The sequence below is a fragment of the Musa acuminata genome, chromosome BXJ3-10, assembly GCF_036884655.1.
Source record: "Musa acuminata AAA Group cultivar baxijiao chromosome BXJ3-10, Cavendish_Baxijiao_AAA, whole genome shotgun sequence".
NCBI classification, from domain to species: domain Eukaryota; kingdom Viridiplantae; phylum Streptophyta; class Magnoliopsida; order Zingiberales; family Musaceae; genus Musa; species Musa acuminata.
In genome coordinates, this window is record NC_088358.1 from 32,171,778 (window position 1) to 32,187,875 (window position 16,098).

Consider the following 16,098-nt stretch of genomic DNA (forward strand, 5'->3'; position numbering starts at 1 on the left):
CTCACGATCCGCACATCGGTGTCGTCGAGCAAACGGCCGGGATGGAGGAGCCCATGGCGAGGACGAGCTCGATCCGCTGGGGGGAGGTGGAAGAAGAGGAGCCGGGGAGAGCCACCTCGATCGTCGACAGGAGCTCGTAAGGCGAGACCATCGCTTCCTTCTTCTGGGGTTCCGTCGTCGAAAATCCTCACAAGAAAGAGGGGCAGGAAGAGGAGTAGGAGGAAACACTTCTTGGGAGCGAGGCGGTCGAAGGGGGCGATTTGAAACCCATGGACTCGACACGCATGGCGTGCATGAGCTCGATCCGCTGGGTCGAGGTGGAAGTTGAGGGGCCGGGGAGAGCCGCCTCGATCAGCGATGCGAGCTCGTGCGGAGACACCACCTATTCCTTCTTCTCGGGTTCCTTAGGAAACCCCCACAAGTAAGAGGGGCAGGAGGAGGAGGAGGAGGAACAGGAGGAAACTCTTCTTTGATTCTTGAAGGGCGAGGCGGTCGAAGGGAGCGATTCGAAACTCAGGGACCCGACGGCCGGGATGGATGAGCCCATGGAGTGCATGACCTGTAACAAGAAAAAGGGGCCGGGGAGAGCCGCCTCGATGGTCGACGGGATCTCGTGCGGAGAGACCACCGCTTCCTTCCTCTAGTAACAAGAAAAGAGGGGGGGGGGGGGGGGGGAGCAGGAGGCAGAGGAAGCCGTTAGTGGCTTCTCCTGATTTGAAGCCGGGCCGGGGTACGGGGCGACCGCCTTTAAAAGGCTGGCCGAGTTGTGTTTCAAGAAACAGTTTTATGTTTTTTAAAAAAACTGTTTCTTGAAACAGAACTCGGCCAGCTTTTTACGAGAGTCCACAAAAAATGATTTCCCAAAAGCAATAGCGTTTTCTTCCCTGTTTCCCATTCTCTATTGAGAGGATATTTCCACGGTGGACGCCGACGAGAGTTGTCGAATACATAATTTAGTATATTGGAAATCTGAGGGAGAAGTAAATATCTGATAACATATGGAAGAAATATTATTAGATTAACAGCTAATTAAGTTCCTCTCTACCATCCATTGTGGGAGCTTAGCTTGCGTGTGTGCCACAAGCAAGGCAATAAGAAAAGTTCTTCCTCGGAGAAGACCATCCGTCACTTGCCCATCACCCAGATAGATGCCTTATTCCTGTCAGTCTCGTTATGGTACGTGGATGTGAGCCACACAAACTGTTGTTCCCCATCACCCATGGCCTCGTTGAGCATCCTTGCCTGTCTCCTCTGCTGGCTCTTTGCCTCCTCAGTTCTGCTGGTTATATAAGGTCAGCCTCTCTTCGGGGGTGGAGGAGGCGACGGAGAAGGTACGGGACGAGGGCGCAGGAATAAGCAGCGTTTCCATGGCCGGCAATGGCGCCTTCCACGCTGCAGTCTGTAACGCGCCGGCCAACGATAACCTGTTCTCCGATGGCGGTGTCTTCTACGGTGATGACCCCTTCGGACACGTCATGCCCCTCTTCATGTTGCACATCGTCGTCATCGTCTTCACCTCTCGTGCCGTCTACTTCCTTCTCCGCCCTCTCAAGCAGCCTCGTCTCGTCTGCGACATCATCGTAATGCTATTCTCTAATTCTTTTCTGTCTGTTTGTTCGTGCGTATTTGACTTATGTCGTTGTTACGTAGGGCGGCGTCCTTTTGGGACCGACCCTGCCGAGCCTCCTTTCTCGGCTTCTTAGCTTCTTCCACCATGTGTTCGACGTGGAAGGGGCGCCGGATTACAGCCACATAAAACAGCGGTACATGGACGCTATGTTTCGGACGGACAATGTATCCTTGATGCGTTCTGTGGCCTCCTACGGATTCATGCTTCAGCTCTTCTTGATCTCCGTCAAGACAGACCCCAGCAACATTTGGCGGTGCGGGAAGAAGGCCTTCGCCATCGGCGTCTCGTGCATGGTCATGCCCTTCGCCGTCCTCAACTTGCTTTCCTGGTTCTTCGAGGTCCGATACGTTCCTGACGACGGCGGCCGAACCGTCGCCGCTGTGGCAGGCGTCGGGGACCCGAACGCCCTCGTCACCATCGCTTCGTTGGTGAGCGACACCATGTTCCCCGTGGTCGCGGAGATCCTCGCGGAGCTCCGGCTGCTCAACACCGAACTCGGCCGCCTCGCTTTGTCGGTGTCCATGATCATCGATTACGGGTGGTCTTTGACCATCACGATCGCCAACGTGGTGATGCGAACCATGTACGACCAGGCGGCGCCATTGGTGTACTCGGCGCTGGGCATCGTCGCCATGATCGTCTTCCTCCTATTTGTGTTCCGGCCGTGGGTGCGATGGATCGTGCGGCGGACCCCGAAGGACGGCCGCATCGCGGAGGGGCAAGTCCTGATGGTCCTGCTGGTTGTAATGGCCATGGGTGCCGTCAGTGAGACCTTCGGAGCGAGGGTCACGGACGGGCCGATCATCATGGGGCTCCTCGTGCCCACTGCGTCCCCGCTCGCGGTGGCCATCGCCGAGAAGGTGGAAGTGATCGCCACGGGGCTGATGCTGCCGCTGGCGTTCTTGAATGCAGGGATGCTGACAGACTTCTCCACAGTCGAACACCCCAAGGTGTTCCTGGGCCTACAGCTGTTCATGTTGGCGGGGTACGTGATCAAGTTCTTCGCGGCCATGGCGCCCGCCGTCTACTACAACATGCCAGTTAGGAAGGCTGCTCTGTTGGGGCTGATGCTGAACTTTACCGGCCTAATGCAACTTCTAATCTACGTCGACTCCTTGTATTCACGGGTACCAAACACTTACTTGCCAATCAAAATTAGCAGATAAGGTGAGACATCGAGCTAATCTTAGTCTCCTCCTAATCCTACAGATGATTCAGCCAGAGGCATACGCGGCTATCATCGTCATCATAGTTGCTGTCACGGCCATATGTTCATATCTGGTGGCCAAACTCTACGATCCCCTGAAATCGAACAAAAAGGTGGCATATCGGAAATTGAAGCATCTCGACTAGGCCGCCGATTCCCTCCTCGCTGTTACAATGAGGTTCTAAATGATTCCTGATATTGCATCTGCAGATTCATAGAGTAGCTATATACTTACGCGTGTTAAGACTGGGAAATATATTGTACCATTTTTTGATAATAGATTTGAATTATTCACTCCAATGTCATGCATGCACGTTCATATATATATATATATATATATATATATATATATATATATATATATGGCACGTCACACCCCGAAACAATCTCGGGTGGGGCCCCGTCTATGATCGCGTGCACGTGATTGGATGCGGATAAAACATGGGCCCCACATAACTGGTTATGTTGGGTTCCGTCGTTTTCTTTAATGACAAGGAGGGTATGATATCGTGTAGCGGTCGATGGGTGGAAAAGTGACGGTGATCTTTATGGCCGCCTCCGGTATTTTCTCTCACCTTCTTGTTGTGGACACCTCCCAATTCCTGAACGACCGCTGGGACGGTAAGCGCACCTTCTCGTCGTGCCTTGATTACTCGTGACTTAACTGACGAGAGAATGAGCTGGCGCATGTCGGTAGCCGTACCACCCGGTCCTGCTTGACATCGGTCACATCCATGGCTCGCGTCCCACGCCGTCTGTCACGTCCCCACATACGACCAGTTCTCGTTTCACCAACCCCAAAGACAAGTGACATCTATTAGTCGAATCACCCCCGCTCGCCCAACTCCACACGTAATCCCAACACCGTTGCCGGCTCCTCCGCCCTCTCCTTCTCGCCAATGTAACGGATTCGGGTCTCCGTTCAGCGGTGAGGAAGGAGGCAGTGGAGGACCGAGGGACCACTTCGGCTCCGATTCAACCCCCTCGCCACCCTCCCCCTGCCGCCGGGCCATGGAGACGAAGCCGCCACCTCCTCCGCTTCCACCACCGCAGCTACAGCGACGGGGAAAGTGGGTGGTGCCCCTGCTCGCATCTTTCTTTCTCTCGTCCCTCTTCATCTCCGCCTCCATCTTCTCCTCGTCCTCGTCCTTCTCCTCCTCCGCTGCCGCCTCCTTGTCCCGCCAGGCCCTCCTCCTCCTCTCGTTCTCCCAGATCCCGATCCCTATCGGCGACGATCCCCTTTTCGTGGAGTCCAAGCTCCGCAGCCGGCCGCTGTCCGCCGCTGCCCCTGCTCGGCCGGTCCCCCGTCTCGCTTATCTAATCTCCGGCTCGGCCGGTGACGGCGCCAGCCTCCGGCGGACCCTTCGCGCGCTCTACCACCCGGCCAACCAGTACGTGCTCCACCTCGATCTCGAGGCCTCCGCGGCGGAGCGCCTCGAGCTAACCGCCATCGTCCGGGAAGACCCGGTCTATACCCGCTTCCGCAACGTTAGGGTCGTCTCCCGCGCCAACCTGGTCACCTACCGTGGTCCGACCATGGTCTCCAACACTCTCCACGCCGCCGCCATCCTCCTCAAAGAGGCCGGCGACTGGGACTGGTTTATCAACCTCAGCGCCTCCGATTACCCTCTTGTCACCCAAGACGGTATGATTCGTTGCCCAATTATTTGGTGTGGGCATTAGCGATAGGTGTCTCCTAATTTGGCGCTACACATTTGTTCCTGAAATTTGATCTTGTTCTGCTTGCTTTCCGGGCTTTAATTGGAATTCTAAATGGGTATTTTCTCCAAATTCGTGCATCATCGTGTGTTGGTTAGGCGTTGCTCAAGACATTTACTTGGTGTATTTGTTTCTCCACATTCCTCTGAGAGATGCTACCTCGGTGTAGCACTCATCTGCATGTTTACACAAGTTGTATTTACAATTAGATCTCTGGATGGCTCTCATTTTGTTACATAAGCCTTGCCTGGATTTTGTATGCAGATCCTTGTGAGAACCAAGCTCGCCCCTGTTCCATATGCTTCTAATTATTTATAGAATATATAAATCAAGTGCTACGTTTGGCTCTAGATAGATAAGCTTTCTTTGCTTCTAATGTAGTTCTTCATAAATTAGGAAACACTTTTAGTTCATGGAAGTTATCTTTGTAACTATTAATTTTTTGTACCATTCAATTCTGATAGCATGAAGTAACAGTTCTTTTGTTTGGCAGATCTATTGTACACACTATCAAGTTTTCCGAGGGACTTGAACTTTATAGAGCACACTAGCGACATTGGATGGAAGGAGTACGTAAGACATGTTAATTCTTAGATTGGGATCTTTGTGTGGTACTTCTATTTAGATGTTCTTTTCTGAAAAAAAGTTGGTTTCAGTAATTCACTCTTGAGAAGTCATTGTATGGTCTGTGGTGCAGGTATCACAGGGCTAAGCCTGTTATTATAGACCCTGGGCTTTATAGCTCGCAAAAAACAGATGTGTTTTGGGTTTCTGAGAAAAGGAGTGTACCCACTGCATTCAAGCTCTTCACAGGTACAAAATCTAATTCTAACCCAATAGTTCATGTGTATAAGATTACTCATAGTAATATCTATCTTGCATACGCTTGTGCAAATCCTGCATTTCGCAGTAGGTTGCATGTATGTTGGAGATTGTTTAAACAATCCTGTATGGTGGGCAACTGTCAACTGTCCGCTTAAACTTGGAATTATGACAGTTATTTAATTGGCCATTTACTGTCATGGGCTGTTGCAGCTAGAAAGTTGTGGTAGATTGATCCTTCTGCTGCCATGATATAGAGATTGGCAATTTGTTACCATCTACTTTATGCTACAGATGATTGAACAGTGCACATAATATTTGTTGGTCTATTCATATCTGTGTGAATCAATATTTGTACACAAATGGCACCTAATATGATTAACAACTTTTTGTGCAGAAGTTGTGTGACAGGTCTGGCTTTTGGTTTGAATAATACAATTACAAGATTTGTCAGCATACAGATATGCATATGATATGGTTAAATGCATATGAGTTCCATACATATTGCATGGATATACATATGAGTTGCATTTCAGTATCCCAATAATCCGGATTTAAAAATTTTACCAAGTATTTGATCTAAAGCAAGAGAAGTTATTTGCTAGTTTTTAAAGTGTTTGTATATTCTTTTTCTCCTTAGGTTTACCAAAGGTGAGGGAAAGTTTCAAGGATTAGAATCAGGATTGATACTAGAGTCTAGGATCATAATTTAAATGGGCTACAGTATGGTTTTCTAGGTCAAGAGGAATTAGCATGGGTTATGATAGAACCGTCTACAACTACCTAGATTGGGTTGCAATGACTTGGGTTGGAATGGAAGGAAGCGACCTGACCTGACATTACTCAAGGTTAGTCTGGAATTGGTAGGGACTTCTGAACTACTTTTGGATTGTTTGGCTCCAGCTGAATGATTTCTTTTTTTTTGGGAATTCTAAATTGATCCAGCGGATCTGGATTAAGATTGGTGAATCCTTTAAAACAAGGGTAGGACCTAGGTGCTTTATTAAAGAAATCCTGGGGCTCAAATGTGTACGCAGCCACTGCAAACAATACAGAGGTTGCTGAAAGAGGTATTTGGAAACCATCTGGGTTCAATTTCTCTGATTATCTGACCTATTAGTTCATAAAATTACCTTATGATGCAGTGAAAAGCTAAATTATTTGCCTTTAATCTCATCAAGGTAAATATGTGGTAAAAATTAGAAAACTGGTCAAGGTTGAAGAAGAGCTTACTGCAGGACAGAAGTGTACTAAGCTACACTCATTACTAATTATGGATATTTTATCATCTTTGGAGAAAATGGGGGTGGTTCACGGGATCTGCCCTTGTTCATGATGCTCTGAATATGAGAGAGGAGGGAGAGAAGAACAAGAGATGAAGAGAGAAGGGTGATATAGGTGCATGTCAAAGCCTTTGATTTACATTCACCTTGTGTTTGGCTTCACAATTTCCCCTTTGGGCCATGATTTCTGAGTGTAATTTTCTATAATTTTCTTCAATAGGCTATCATTTGGCTGCTTTCTCAAATGATGCATAGAACAGATCGTTTTTAGTTTATTTATTTCTCCAGGACAAATTATGTACCAACTTGTTACAGTAATAACTTGGATAACAGTGGACTCTTGTGTCTGCTCTCTTTATAATTCTTTGTTTGAACCTAACTATGTAGATATCATGCTGCTTGTCATTAGAAATTATTTTTTGCTTTTGCCATTTACATGTGGTGCTGCACATGCTTCCATTAGCAGGAGAATGATTTGATTCTCCAAGATTTCCCCACATCATAATATATTGTGTGACAAGTCTCATAATCAGAATTTGCATAGGGGTTTCACAAATTCTCATAGCTGTGAGCAATATTTTTCATTTGTACATGCTACAGAAAGTGTGAAAAATTACGGAGCAAATTAAACCTCCAGTTTAACCCAAATGTTGAAACCTCATATTTTAGCATCAAACGATGCTAAATCTATCTACATGTTCATCATACATGTGGCTAGCCTATTCTCATCTCGCCTTTGTTATCATAATTATCACACTAATTATCCCATGTCTTGTAGGTCATCAGCAATATTGAATATCATGTTCTGGGTGCATAGAAATTTTATATCAAAGATGGATGATATACACAAAAGGAGAAATGTTTCTCATATGTTTACAAAATATGATTTAAATGGAACCATGATCTCTAAGATATTTGCAATTTATTGAATTCTGGTTATCTTCCTTTCTCCCTTCTTTTCACTTCTACTTGCTTTGGTACATTGCAATCTTTTGTTAATCTATTAACTTAGCTATTCCGTGATGCTCAAAATCCAGCTCCTCTCATTGTAAAAAAATAAGTAGATTTTGCCAATATACAATTGCTACTTATTTGATGGCCTAAAGAAGTTGAACATGCCATTTAACACATTGAATGGTTTTTATATTCATATAACTCGTTGTGAAATTATATTATGGGATTATTGTGCTAGTTATACCTGTTATGCAGTGGTGAGGATCTGAATATAGCACAGAATTCATTCTTTATCTTGATATGTTGATTCTTTTATTATCACATAGAAATGTTTGGTGACTTGTGTGGGTTTTAGCAGTATGTAATGAATGCTTATTTTTTATTATTGTACAAGATAAATGTTCAAATAGCAGAGAACATGTTGTTGATGGTGTAGTTCTATTGTTAACATAATTATAAAGTAATAATTGGATCATTAATGATTGATTTCTTGGCAGGCTCTGCTTGGATGATGCTTTCTCATCAGTTCATCGAGTTCTTGTTATGGGGGTGGGACAACCTCCCAAGAACAGTTCTGATGTATTATGCAAACTTTCTGTCATCTCCTGAGGGGTATTTCCACACTGTAATCTGCAATGCGCGTGATTTCCGCAACACCACAGTCAACCATGACCTTCACTTCATATCTTGGGATAACCCTCCGAAGCAGCATCCTCACCTTCTCACACTAAATGACTTCTCAAGGATGGTCAGCAGTAATGCTCCATTCGCAAGGAAGTTTGGCAGAGATGATCCAGTACTCGACAAGATCGACAAGGAGCTCTTGGGCCGTGATCCTGATGGTTTTGTGCCTAGTGCATGGTGTGACAATCTGAAGATGGATACTGGCAATAATCTACCATTTGCAGTGAGGAATGTCACTGAGCTGAGGCCTGGGGCAGGTTCCCAGAGGGTCAAAGCCCTAATAACGGGTCTGCTTTCAGCAGATGGTTTTGAGAAGAAGCATTGCATTTGATCATATGAGTTGTAAATTTCTTGAGCTATGATGCTTTGAGCTGTCTTGAGCCTCGTCAACTCAAAAGCAGTGAATAGGTGCAGGAGATCTGTTACTTGCCCGGAAGGTCATAACCTGGAAAGGGTAGGAATCTATGCAAATAATGACTTGTTTTGCTTCTCGTTGGTGATAGAGTTAGTATGTAAAGCAGCTAATCTCAAACTCCCTGGCCTTGGTGGATTACAATCTGCATGTGGGCATGAACTATCCATCAATGCCGATATCGAGTACATCAAATCTGGTGTTCAGAAGTCACTATACGCCCTAATGTATCAGCATAATTCGGCGGCTTCGTTCTGCAGAGATTCATTCAATGTCTAATTTATGTGCTATTTGTTTGATCATTGAGAGACATTTCAACATATGCCCCATGGCATATTTATACTTGAGGTATCTCATGCTTGCAAATTGCTAGAGACAGTTAACCAACCTATTTCAGTATCAACCCTTTCAGTTGCATTGTATTATAACTGTGAAGCAATCACTATGAACTCTCCTGTCTTAAACAAGAAATTATTGTGCTGTCTTCCAAACTATACTTTAATGTAAGGCAAATTATTAACAATCACAGTTGGATCACTTCTTGATATATCTCACTGAACCAACTTGCATTTTGTTTGCAGGCCAAACAGACAAAAAGAGACTACATTACTGACTGAGAATACAAATCAACCTTAAAATGCACAAAGGAAAACGAACCTCTGTCAGATAATATCAGCCAACTCTTTCTTCGTACTTGCGAAGCATGTCATCACTTTGTTTGCGAGTCACCACTTTGTGCTCGTAAGGATGCGAACGAGAAAGAATGGTTCAGCTCCTAAGCATCTCACCGGCGTCGAAATCATCATCATCATCATCATCATCATCATCAAAGCCATGCCGTGATGAGGCCGTACCAAGAGCAGGCTCTTCAGATCCACAAAGATCGTACCTTTGAAGGCCTCCTTACCTTCAACGACAGTTTCCGGTATGCTCTGCGAACATCCCCAATCGTGCTCGAAACCCAGGATCTCGTGGTAATCTCTCTGTTCCCTAATCTGATGAACGATTGCCACCTGCTCCTCTGTGTAGGATCTTGAAGATTCTATTCCACCGGTAGCGGAAAGGAGATCATCGAGTGGGAAAGAGGGGTCGAGACGGCAGGCCTCGGAGAGGAGTTTGAGGGCACGCGACCGGTCCCCTGTACCTAGGGCTTCCATTCCCATCCTAAGACACTTCAAAGCCGCGTCCGTGTTCCCATCCATGACTGGTGACCAACCAGCATTTCAGTTGGAACCCTAATTCCTCTGCAAAGAGAGGGAAAGAAATGCGATCATTCCTTTCCGATTCCTCCAAATATCACGCCACATCGATTTCCACCTCAAAACGCGAACGGAAATCGATTTCGAGTTGTCGCCTCGAGGAAGAACCTATCTGCTCCTACCTTGGATCGACATATTAGGGTTCGCGTTCGAAGCAGCGAGAGGAAGACGTCCGATTCATCGCAGGAAGCGGCCGAACTCAACGGCCATCAGGAGGCGCGTAAGTCGGCTCATCTTAGCCGTCCAAACGACGGAGGAACTTTTCGTGAGATGGGCGGGAACGGGAACGGGAACGCTACGTATCCGGATGCAACATCCGCCGTTCGATTAACAATTGATCTGCTCTGATGGATCATTTTGCACAGTGTTGTATATAATTATTGCTGCAACCATCTTAGATTATTTATATTCGTTATCATTAATGTCAAAATAATCTTATGGTACTTTCGTTAAGTTTAGATAGAGCTGTGTTCGACAATGCTTCCTTCTACGTTTCTGCCATGCATTCTGCTGCTGCTTCGCCGAACTGCTTACGTTGACCACCAGATCATATTCTGCAAAGAAAAGAACAGACGCACGGCAGTCGGTGACAATGAGACGTGATTTCATCTCACCATTTGGCAGAAAGGAGAGAGGAAGAGAGGATTCGTACTGTGCGTATTCGACATTGATTTTTGTGTTTGGAATCTTGGAAACAGCGTCGAAGGCTCTGTTCGACAAGACGAGGGTCGAAGGACACGGGCTGACTCTGCAGAAATCCACCACTTGGACGACGATGGAGCCGTCCTTGCATGGCCGCCTGAGGCCGCTGAGGCACCGGAGCTGGTACTTTCTGCCGCAGGCAGCGCCGTTGTCCCACATGCCATTGCCTGCTGCCACGAAAAGCCCATTCTCCGGCAGTTGATCCTCGGTGTAGCCCGGGCATTTCGTCGCTGCACCAGTGTAAACCAAGCCATGTGAGATGAACAGTGAAGACGAAGAAGAAGAAGAAGAAGGTCTTACGAAGATATGGAGGATCGTATGACGTAGCTGTGCCTACATCTGCTGAAACTGTGACGAGATAAACGTCGCAGATCAAACCGAAGAGCATCGCCACTGCCATCCACCGCTCTCTCTCCATCACCGAGCACGTTTTGCCTTCAGCTGAGTCGCTTGCAGGCTAAATTTATACTTGGGAGTGGGCGGCACCTCCATTGCTAAAACTAATACTACCATCTGTTCTTCCTCATCCACTGCTGCACACGATAAGATTCAATAGTGGAAATCGTGTTGGTGGCTGGCTTACCCAAGCTTTCCGTCATTTCCATTCCCTATGGGATACATCGTTCCTTTACGGAACCGAGGCTTTATCTACGGTATATACAAATGAGGTCGACATGGGGATGATTAGCTAAGGAGATCGATCCTTTTCTTATTGATGGTGCTGTCATATGTCATCAGAATAAATATTTATCTCATTAGCTATAGATGAGGATTATGCCTTTGATGGAGGGGTCACTCGCAGCTCAAAATGGAACCGCGGATTAGCAGCTGGAGAGACTTCGAGCACTAACGTCACATCCTTTTGGCCGACCGCTCGCCATTCGTTGAACTCCATCTTCGGATCAGCATGAGCGCGTCACAGTGACATTTGACGCTGCTTTGCTTTCTCTCTGCCGCTAGTGGAGCTTCTCAGCCTCTTTATGGCCACTTCGTTTGGGATAGTTGTAGCAAAGTTTTGATCGTCTTCTACAAACATGGCTGCGTTGCTGTAAGTCTTTGTTCCTTACTCATAGAGCATGTGGGTTTTCTGAGTCTCTTAGATCACATAACTCTATTTTAGAATAATGATGATATATACCTGTCATTCAGCTAGAATTTTCACCAAATATATAATATCAAGATAATTCATTTTTCCTTTTATATACATCCAAAGTATTATACCAAATTATATACTAATACGAAAAATATTCATCCAATTAGGACTAGACCAAGATGGTCAAGATCTTGATCTGTCACATGAACATCAATCCAATATAAAAATATTAAAATAATATTTTATAAAATATTATTTTATGTTTAACAGGATTGTTACTGTTTTACTCGCCTCCGCTCCCTTTTATCGCTAATTTGAGTGTTGGAGTGATCGCGTCAAGAAAATACTCAACCTTGATCTTCTTACATGTAAGCTTTATATCATGTGTTTGAGACCCCCTTGATCACCTTTGAACACTTCTTACGTACACGGGCTTGAACTAAATTAAGTTGATCCGATCATTACAAATATCACATACTTAATTGGATATGATATTTTTGAATAATTTTGATCTTAGTAATTTGATGTATAAGATCATGTAAATTGAAAATGAAAAGATATAACTATTATTAATTAGGATTGGTTGTATAAAAAACATATAAACGGCTTGCCGTTTTATCCCCAACCCATCAATTGAATTAGTGAACGAGTGGGAGTCAGACTAATTTAGGCGATCAAATAGATAAAAAGGATTTAAATGATAATTAACAGTTTTTTAGAGCCTTCTATTAATTCTTTTGTGGAGTATCCTCTTCGAATATATAATATTACATTTCAAGACTTAAAATTTAAAAAATAAAATTAATTAAAATCACAATCTCTTCGTAAGCAACCAAAAATATTTTGAGTTTACGGGGAAATATACAATGTGTCAATTATTCAATGACAAGTGCTAAGAACATATCCATCCATTTGGATGAATGAGATATTAGATATGGATTGGATCACAAGAATTGGAGAATGTTAACACATAGAAATTGTCGATTAGTGAGTCGGTTCGATTGGTTCTCTGTTAAAAATATAGGTCTTTTATGATGACTCATCCCAACTAATATGGAGAGCAATTGTTGTGGGTAGGATGAAAGAATATGTATGGAAAGGTAGTAGTTTGTCAAGAGCTACTTAGTCTTCGAGCAATGAAGCTAGGTTTGAGAGCTAGGCAATCCCCTCCTAATTGCGCCTCCGAGCAACACTGATGACCCTACACAATATGCATGTATATGAGGTATCCCGACTCGATCTATCTAATGCTTAAGTCAAGAAAACAAAAAGGGAGATCGATAATAGTATTAGCAATATAATTAAGAGAGCAGAGAATCTTTTTCCTACTTGCCCCAACTTGGTTCGAGTCTTGATTTTTATACTTGGACGTTGAGCGATCAGGACGTGCGTTCGCCGAGACCTCCCTTATCATGTACAATGATGGCATTAATGAAGATGGCTTCCTGGTGTGTATCCCCTGATGCCTAGGGCAAATCATCGGGGGATGCTCCTAAGTTGATTTTCATTATCGCTTTGGATTAGATAGATAGTGATTCTTTCATCGCAGGGATTTTATATGCTCCAAATTAACATCACTACAGTTCAATTAAGGTTGTTTTTCAATGCAAAAAAATACTTTTAACATCAAATTTTCCTGTGGTGATGGACAAAATTGACATGAATTTACCATGGAATCTATATACTTGTTCTGGGGCAAGCTCATTCTTAAAGGAGGTGACTGCGGTAGAAGACTGGTGAGATTTTCTCTAGATTTTTTTTTATCAGGGAGGTGTTTATTGCCAAACAATGACAACTCTTATTGATGGATCCTTCTTTAAAAAAAAAAAATAGAACAAAGCTCATCTACGCATTTGAGATCTTTTTAAATCTTCATCTTCACCATATCTCAAGCTTCATTGTGTTAAGAGCATCAGTGGTTGCAAGGAAGTGGACCACAAAAAGTAAAGTTCTTACAGAAGTGACCATTTCTGCTGTAGAACTAGTAAGATGAGTCCCAAAGAGAGAGCCAATTTTGATTTGCAAAGGAGGCCGACAAAGTCAACTTCTGAGTTGTATGAAATGAATATTAAAAGATCCTCCACAACCAAAATGTTTTAGGGGAAAAAGACAGAGACGGGGGGGGGGGGGGGGTGTGGGGGTGGGGTGGTGGAGGGGATGACAATGAGGAGGAGAGGGCTGGAAGGCAGCATGTGGCTTGCAACAGTGGGTGTCATCAAGCTTTGAGAGGCACATGTGGGGGATCACCAGAGAGGCAGCTTTTAGGATTAAAAATAACAAAAAAAAGGAAACAAGGGCTTGCCTAAATTTACAAGGTAGTAGCTAATTTTTTATAATATCAACATATTATTACCATTTATCAATTTACTGTCATGCCTAGATACACATCATGATTTCTACCTGGATACTCAATGAAAAACACTTCCCTCTTTTAGTTTCAACTAATCCAATCATTCTAGCATTGCCCCAAAGTATTGACATCTCAAGAATTCATTTTTCACTTCAAAGAGAAAAGAATATTATGTATTTACAAGCACTAGTTTCTACAGCTCCATCAAATCTGGTCATCAAAATGCAAGGATGGAAACCATGATTAAGTTTCTGCAAATCATTTACATAAATCTAATATTCCGTGCAGCTAAACATCATTTAACCAGTAATATTTTTGTAAACCAATGACAAGTTTCTGCGAAAACTTAAATATGGTTACTGTACAGGAAACCATGATCAAGTTTCTGAAAATTATTTACATAAATCTAATATTCTGTGCAGGTAAACATAAGTTAACCAGTAACATTCCTGTAAACCAATGACAAACTTGTATATTAATAAAATATGAATTATACCTATAAAGAGTTATCCATGAGAACATAGACTTCCATCAGAAAGAACTCTAAATACATTTGTTGACATATATATAGATGCTTATTGCTTTAGAGCTATGTCTCTACTAACAAAGGAAGAAATAATTAACTAGGGATCCAATTTTTATACCTCAACACAGTTGCATTTGTGCTCTATATGAAACAATGTGATTTGGCTTAAAATTCACATGATACTTTCAAAGATACAGCTTAAGTTTTTGCGTCAGATGTTATTAATGAAACCCATGTAAAGAAGTCGAATCAAATTAATCCTGGTTTCTGAGATCAATTAGATGTAAAAATAAGTTAGACAGGTAACTGTAAATTTAAGGCTCCCGAAGGGCCTCAAAACAGTCCAAAAGAACAAAAAGAAGTGTGAAAGATGCATATCCATATATAGTGGTCCTCTCGGTCACACATCCGAATCTATTTCGGTAACACGGGGAATATATCCACAACCATATTAAAGAGGAAGACAAACCAAATACTGCGCCTAGGGTATCAAGAATTAGAATCCCTATGAGAAAAGAGAAGGAACAAGAACCCCTACCTTGGTGCCGAAGGGGCCTACGGGGGCATCCATATCGAACCGCTTCTTTCCCTAAATACCGGAATAAGGAAACATCAAAATACGGTCAGTTTCCTGACAACTCAAAGCATACGATTTTGAGATCGGAAAAGGAAAAAAAGAAACCTCCAGTTCTGCCTGGATCTCCTCGCGCTCGAGCCCGGTGGCAATCGGCATCACGTCCTCCACCCTCTTCTTCAACGATCCATCACCTGAAGAAAGAAGGAGAGGAGGAAGAGATCGACCAAATCCGGATCAGCTTCTACGAACTCCCGATCCAAGATCTCGGAAACAAACGAAGAGAACCCCTAAGGAGAAGAAAGGTCCTACCTGAAACGGAGGAGAAGAACACTGCCGGCTTCGGGGAGGGCGGGAAGGGGGAGAGGGCGCGGCCACGAAGGTCGGCGGCCGAAGGATGAGGTTTCGCGAGAGCGGATCGCCGAGGGGCGACGCAAACCCTTCTCCACATCGTCTCTCTCACTCTCTCTCCCTCCCTGTTCGGCCAGTGTGTTCTCAGGTCGACGGCCGCCCCTTTCCTCACTCGTTTCCCTTTCGGTGTTAATAAAAGAATAATATACACCCTTGTCACGGCTAGTTGACACCGCAAAGGGGAAGTGGGTTTTGGGCTCATATCGTGTTTCCCTTTGGCCCAGTTGGCCTTGGTAGTATTAATTTTAGTGTTATTATAAAAATAGTTGTAATAATGACGACAACAATGATACTATTAATGATAATGACAACGTTATAATAGAAATTATAGCGATTGTGATTATAAGAGGAGAAGATTATGGTCCTTGGTTTTCACCAACGCGGTTTTCGAGAGAGACTCGACGCCACGAGCAACTATCAAGATTTAAGCATTCCCAAACCTGAAATCAACGCTGCAGCAAACTCACTACCC

At 44.2% G+C, this 16,098-nt stretch overlaps 4 protein-coding genes across 4 annotated transcripts; 2 read left to right on the forward strand and 2 right to left on the reverse strand.

The window, feature by feature from the left end:
* The first annotated feature begins 1,367 nt into the window (after positions 1–1,367).
* On the forward strand, positions 1,368–2,983 carry LOC135651472 (cation/H(+) antiporter 15-like). The gene is made up of 3 exons (XM_065171542.1): positions 1,368–1,580; positions 1,651–2,757; positions 2,840–2,983. Exons 1-3 carry the CDS (start codon positions 1,368–1,370, stop codon positions 2,981–2,983), a joined length of 1,464 nt encoding a protein of 487 aa, XP_065027614.1.
* Positions 2,984–3,650: 667 nt separating this feature from the next.
* LOC135651620 (beta-glucuronosyltransferase GlcAT14B-like) lies at positions 3,651–9,013 on the forward strand. Its single transcript, XM_065171836.1, has 4 exons — positions 3,651–4,482; positions 5,050–5,125; positions 5,254–5,369; positions 8,113–9,013. Exons 1-4 carry the CDS (start codon positions 3,849–3,851, stop codon positions 8,628–8,630), a joined length of 1,344 nt encoding a protein of 447 aa, XP_065027908.1. The 5' UTR covers positions 3,651–3,848; the 3' UTR covers positions 8,631–9,013.
* A 256-nt stretch (positions 9,014–9,269) lies between these two features.
* On the reverse strand, positions 9,270–11,113 carry LOC135651621 (EG45-like domain containing protein). The gene is made up of 3 exons (XM_065171837.1): positions 10,973–11,113; positions 10,623–10,902; positions 9,270–10,524 (listed from the first exon to the last, which is right to left on the reverse strand). The coding sequence occupies exons 1-3, from the start codon at positions 11,088–11,090 to the stop codon at positions 10,518–10,520; spliced, it is 405 nt and encodes a 134-aa protein (XP_065027909.1). The 5' UTR covers positions 11,091–11,113; the 3' UTR covers positions 9,270–10,517.
* A 3,968-nt stretch (positions 11,114–15,081) lies between these two features.
* LOC135651119 (cytochrome c oxidase subunit 5b-2, mitochondrial-like) lies at positions 15,082–15,757 on the reverse strand. The gene is made up of 3 exons (XM_065170939.1): positions 15,528–15,757; positions 15,324–15,409; positions 15,082–15,230 (listed from the first exon to the last, which is right to left on the reverse strand). The coding sequence occupies exons 1-3, from the start codon at positions 15,664–15,666 to the stop codon at positions 15,147–15,149; spliced, it is 309 nt and encodes a 102-aa protein (XP_065027011.1). The 5' UTR covers positions 15,667–15,757; the 3' UTR covers positions 15,082–15,146.
* Positions 15,758–16,098: the final 341 nt, after the last annotated feature.

Excerpts from the sequence above, each read along its gene's own strand:
- LOC135651472 (XM_065171542.1), top strand. The coding sequence starts at position 1,368 with ATGGCCGGCAATGGCGCCTTCCACGCTGCAGTCTGTAACGCGCCGGCC. Across the intron at positions 1,581-1,650 it reads GTCTCGTCTGCGACATCATC|GGCGGCGTCCTTTTGGGACC; the intron begins GTAATGCTATTC and ends GTTGTTACGTAG. Across the intron at positions 2,758-2,839 it reads TCGACTCCTTGTATTCACGG|ATGATTCAGCCAGAGGCATA; the intron begins GTACCAAACACT and ends CTAATCCTACAG.
- LOC135651620 (XM_065171836.1), top strand. The coding sequence starts at position 3,849 with ATGGAGACGAAGCCGCCACCTCCTCCGCTTCCACCACCGCAGCTACAG. Across the intron at positions 5,126-5,253 it reads AGCGACATTGGATGGAAGGA|GTATCACAGGGCTAAGCCTG; the intron begins GTACGTAAGACA and ends TCTGTGGTGCAG. Across the intron at positions 5,370-8,112 it reads TGCATTCAAGCTCTTCACAG|GCTCTGCTTGGATGATGCTT; the intron begins GTACAAAATCTA and ends ATTTCTTGGCAG.
- LOC135651621 (XM_065171837.1), bottom strand. The coding sequence starts at position 11,090 with ATGGAGAGAGAGCGGTGGATGGCAGTGGCGATGCTCTTCGGTTTGATC. Across the intron at positions 10,903-10,972 it reads ATACGATCCTCCATATCTTC|CGACGAAATGCCCGGGCTAC; the intron begins GTAAGACCTTCT and ends ACACTGGTGCAG.
- LOC135651119 (XM_065170939.1), bottom strand. The coding sequence starts at position 15,666 with ATGTGGAGAAGGGTTTGCGTCGCCCCTCGGCGATCCGCTCTCGCGAAA. Across the intron at positions 15,410-15,527 it reads GTTCTTCTCCTCCGTTTCAG|GTGATGGATCGTTGAAGAAG; the intron begins GTAGGACCTTTC and ends TTCTTTCTTCAG. Across the intron at positions 15,231-15,323 it reads AGATCCAGGCAGAACTGGAG|GGAAAGAAGCGGTTCGATAT; the intron begins GTTTCTTTTTTT and ends TCCGGTATTTAG.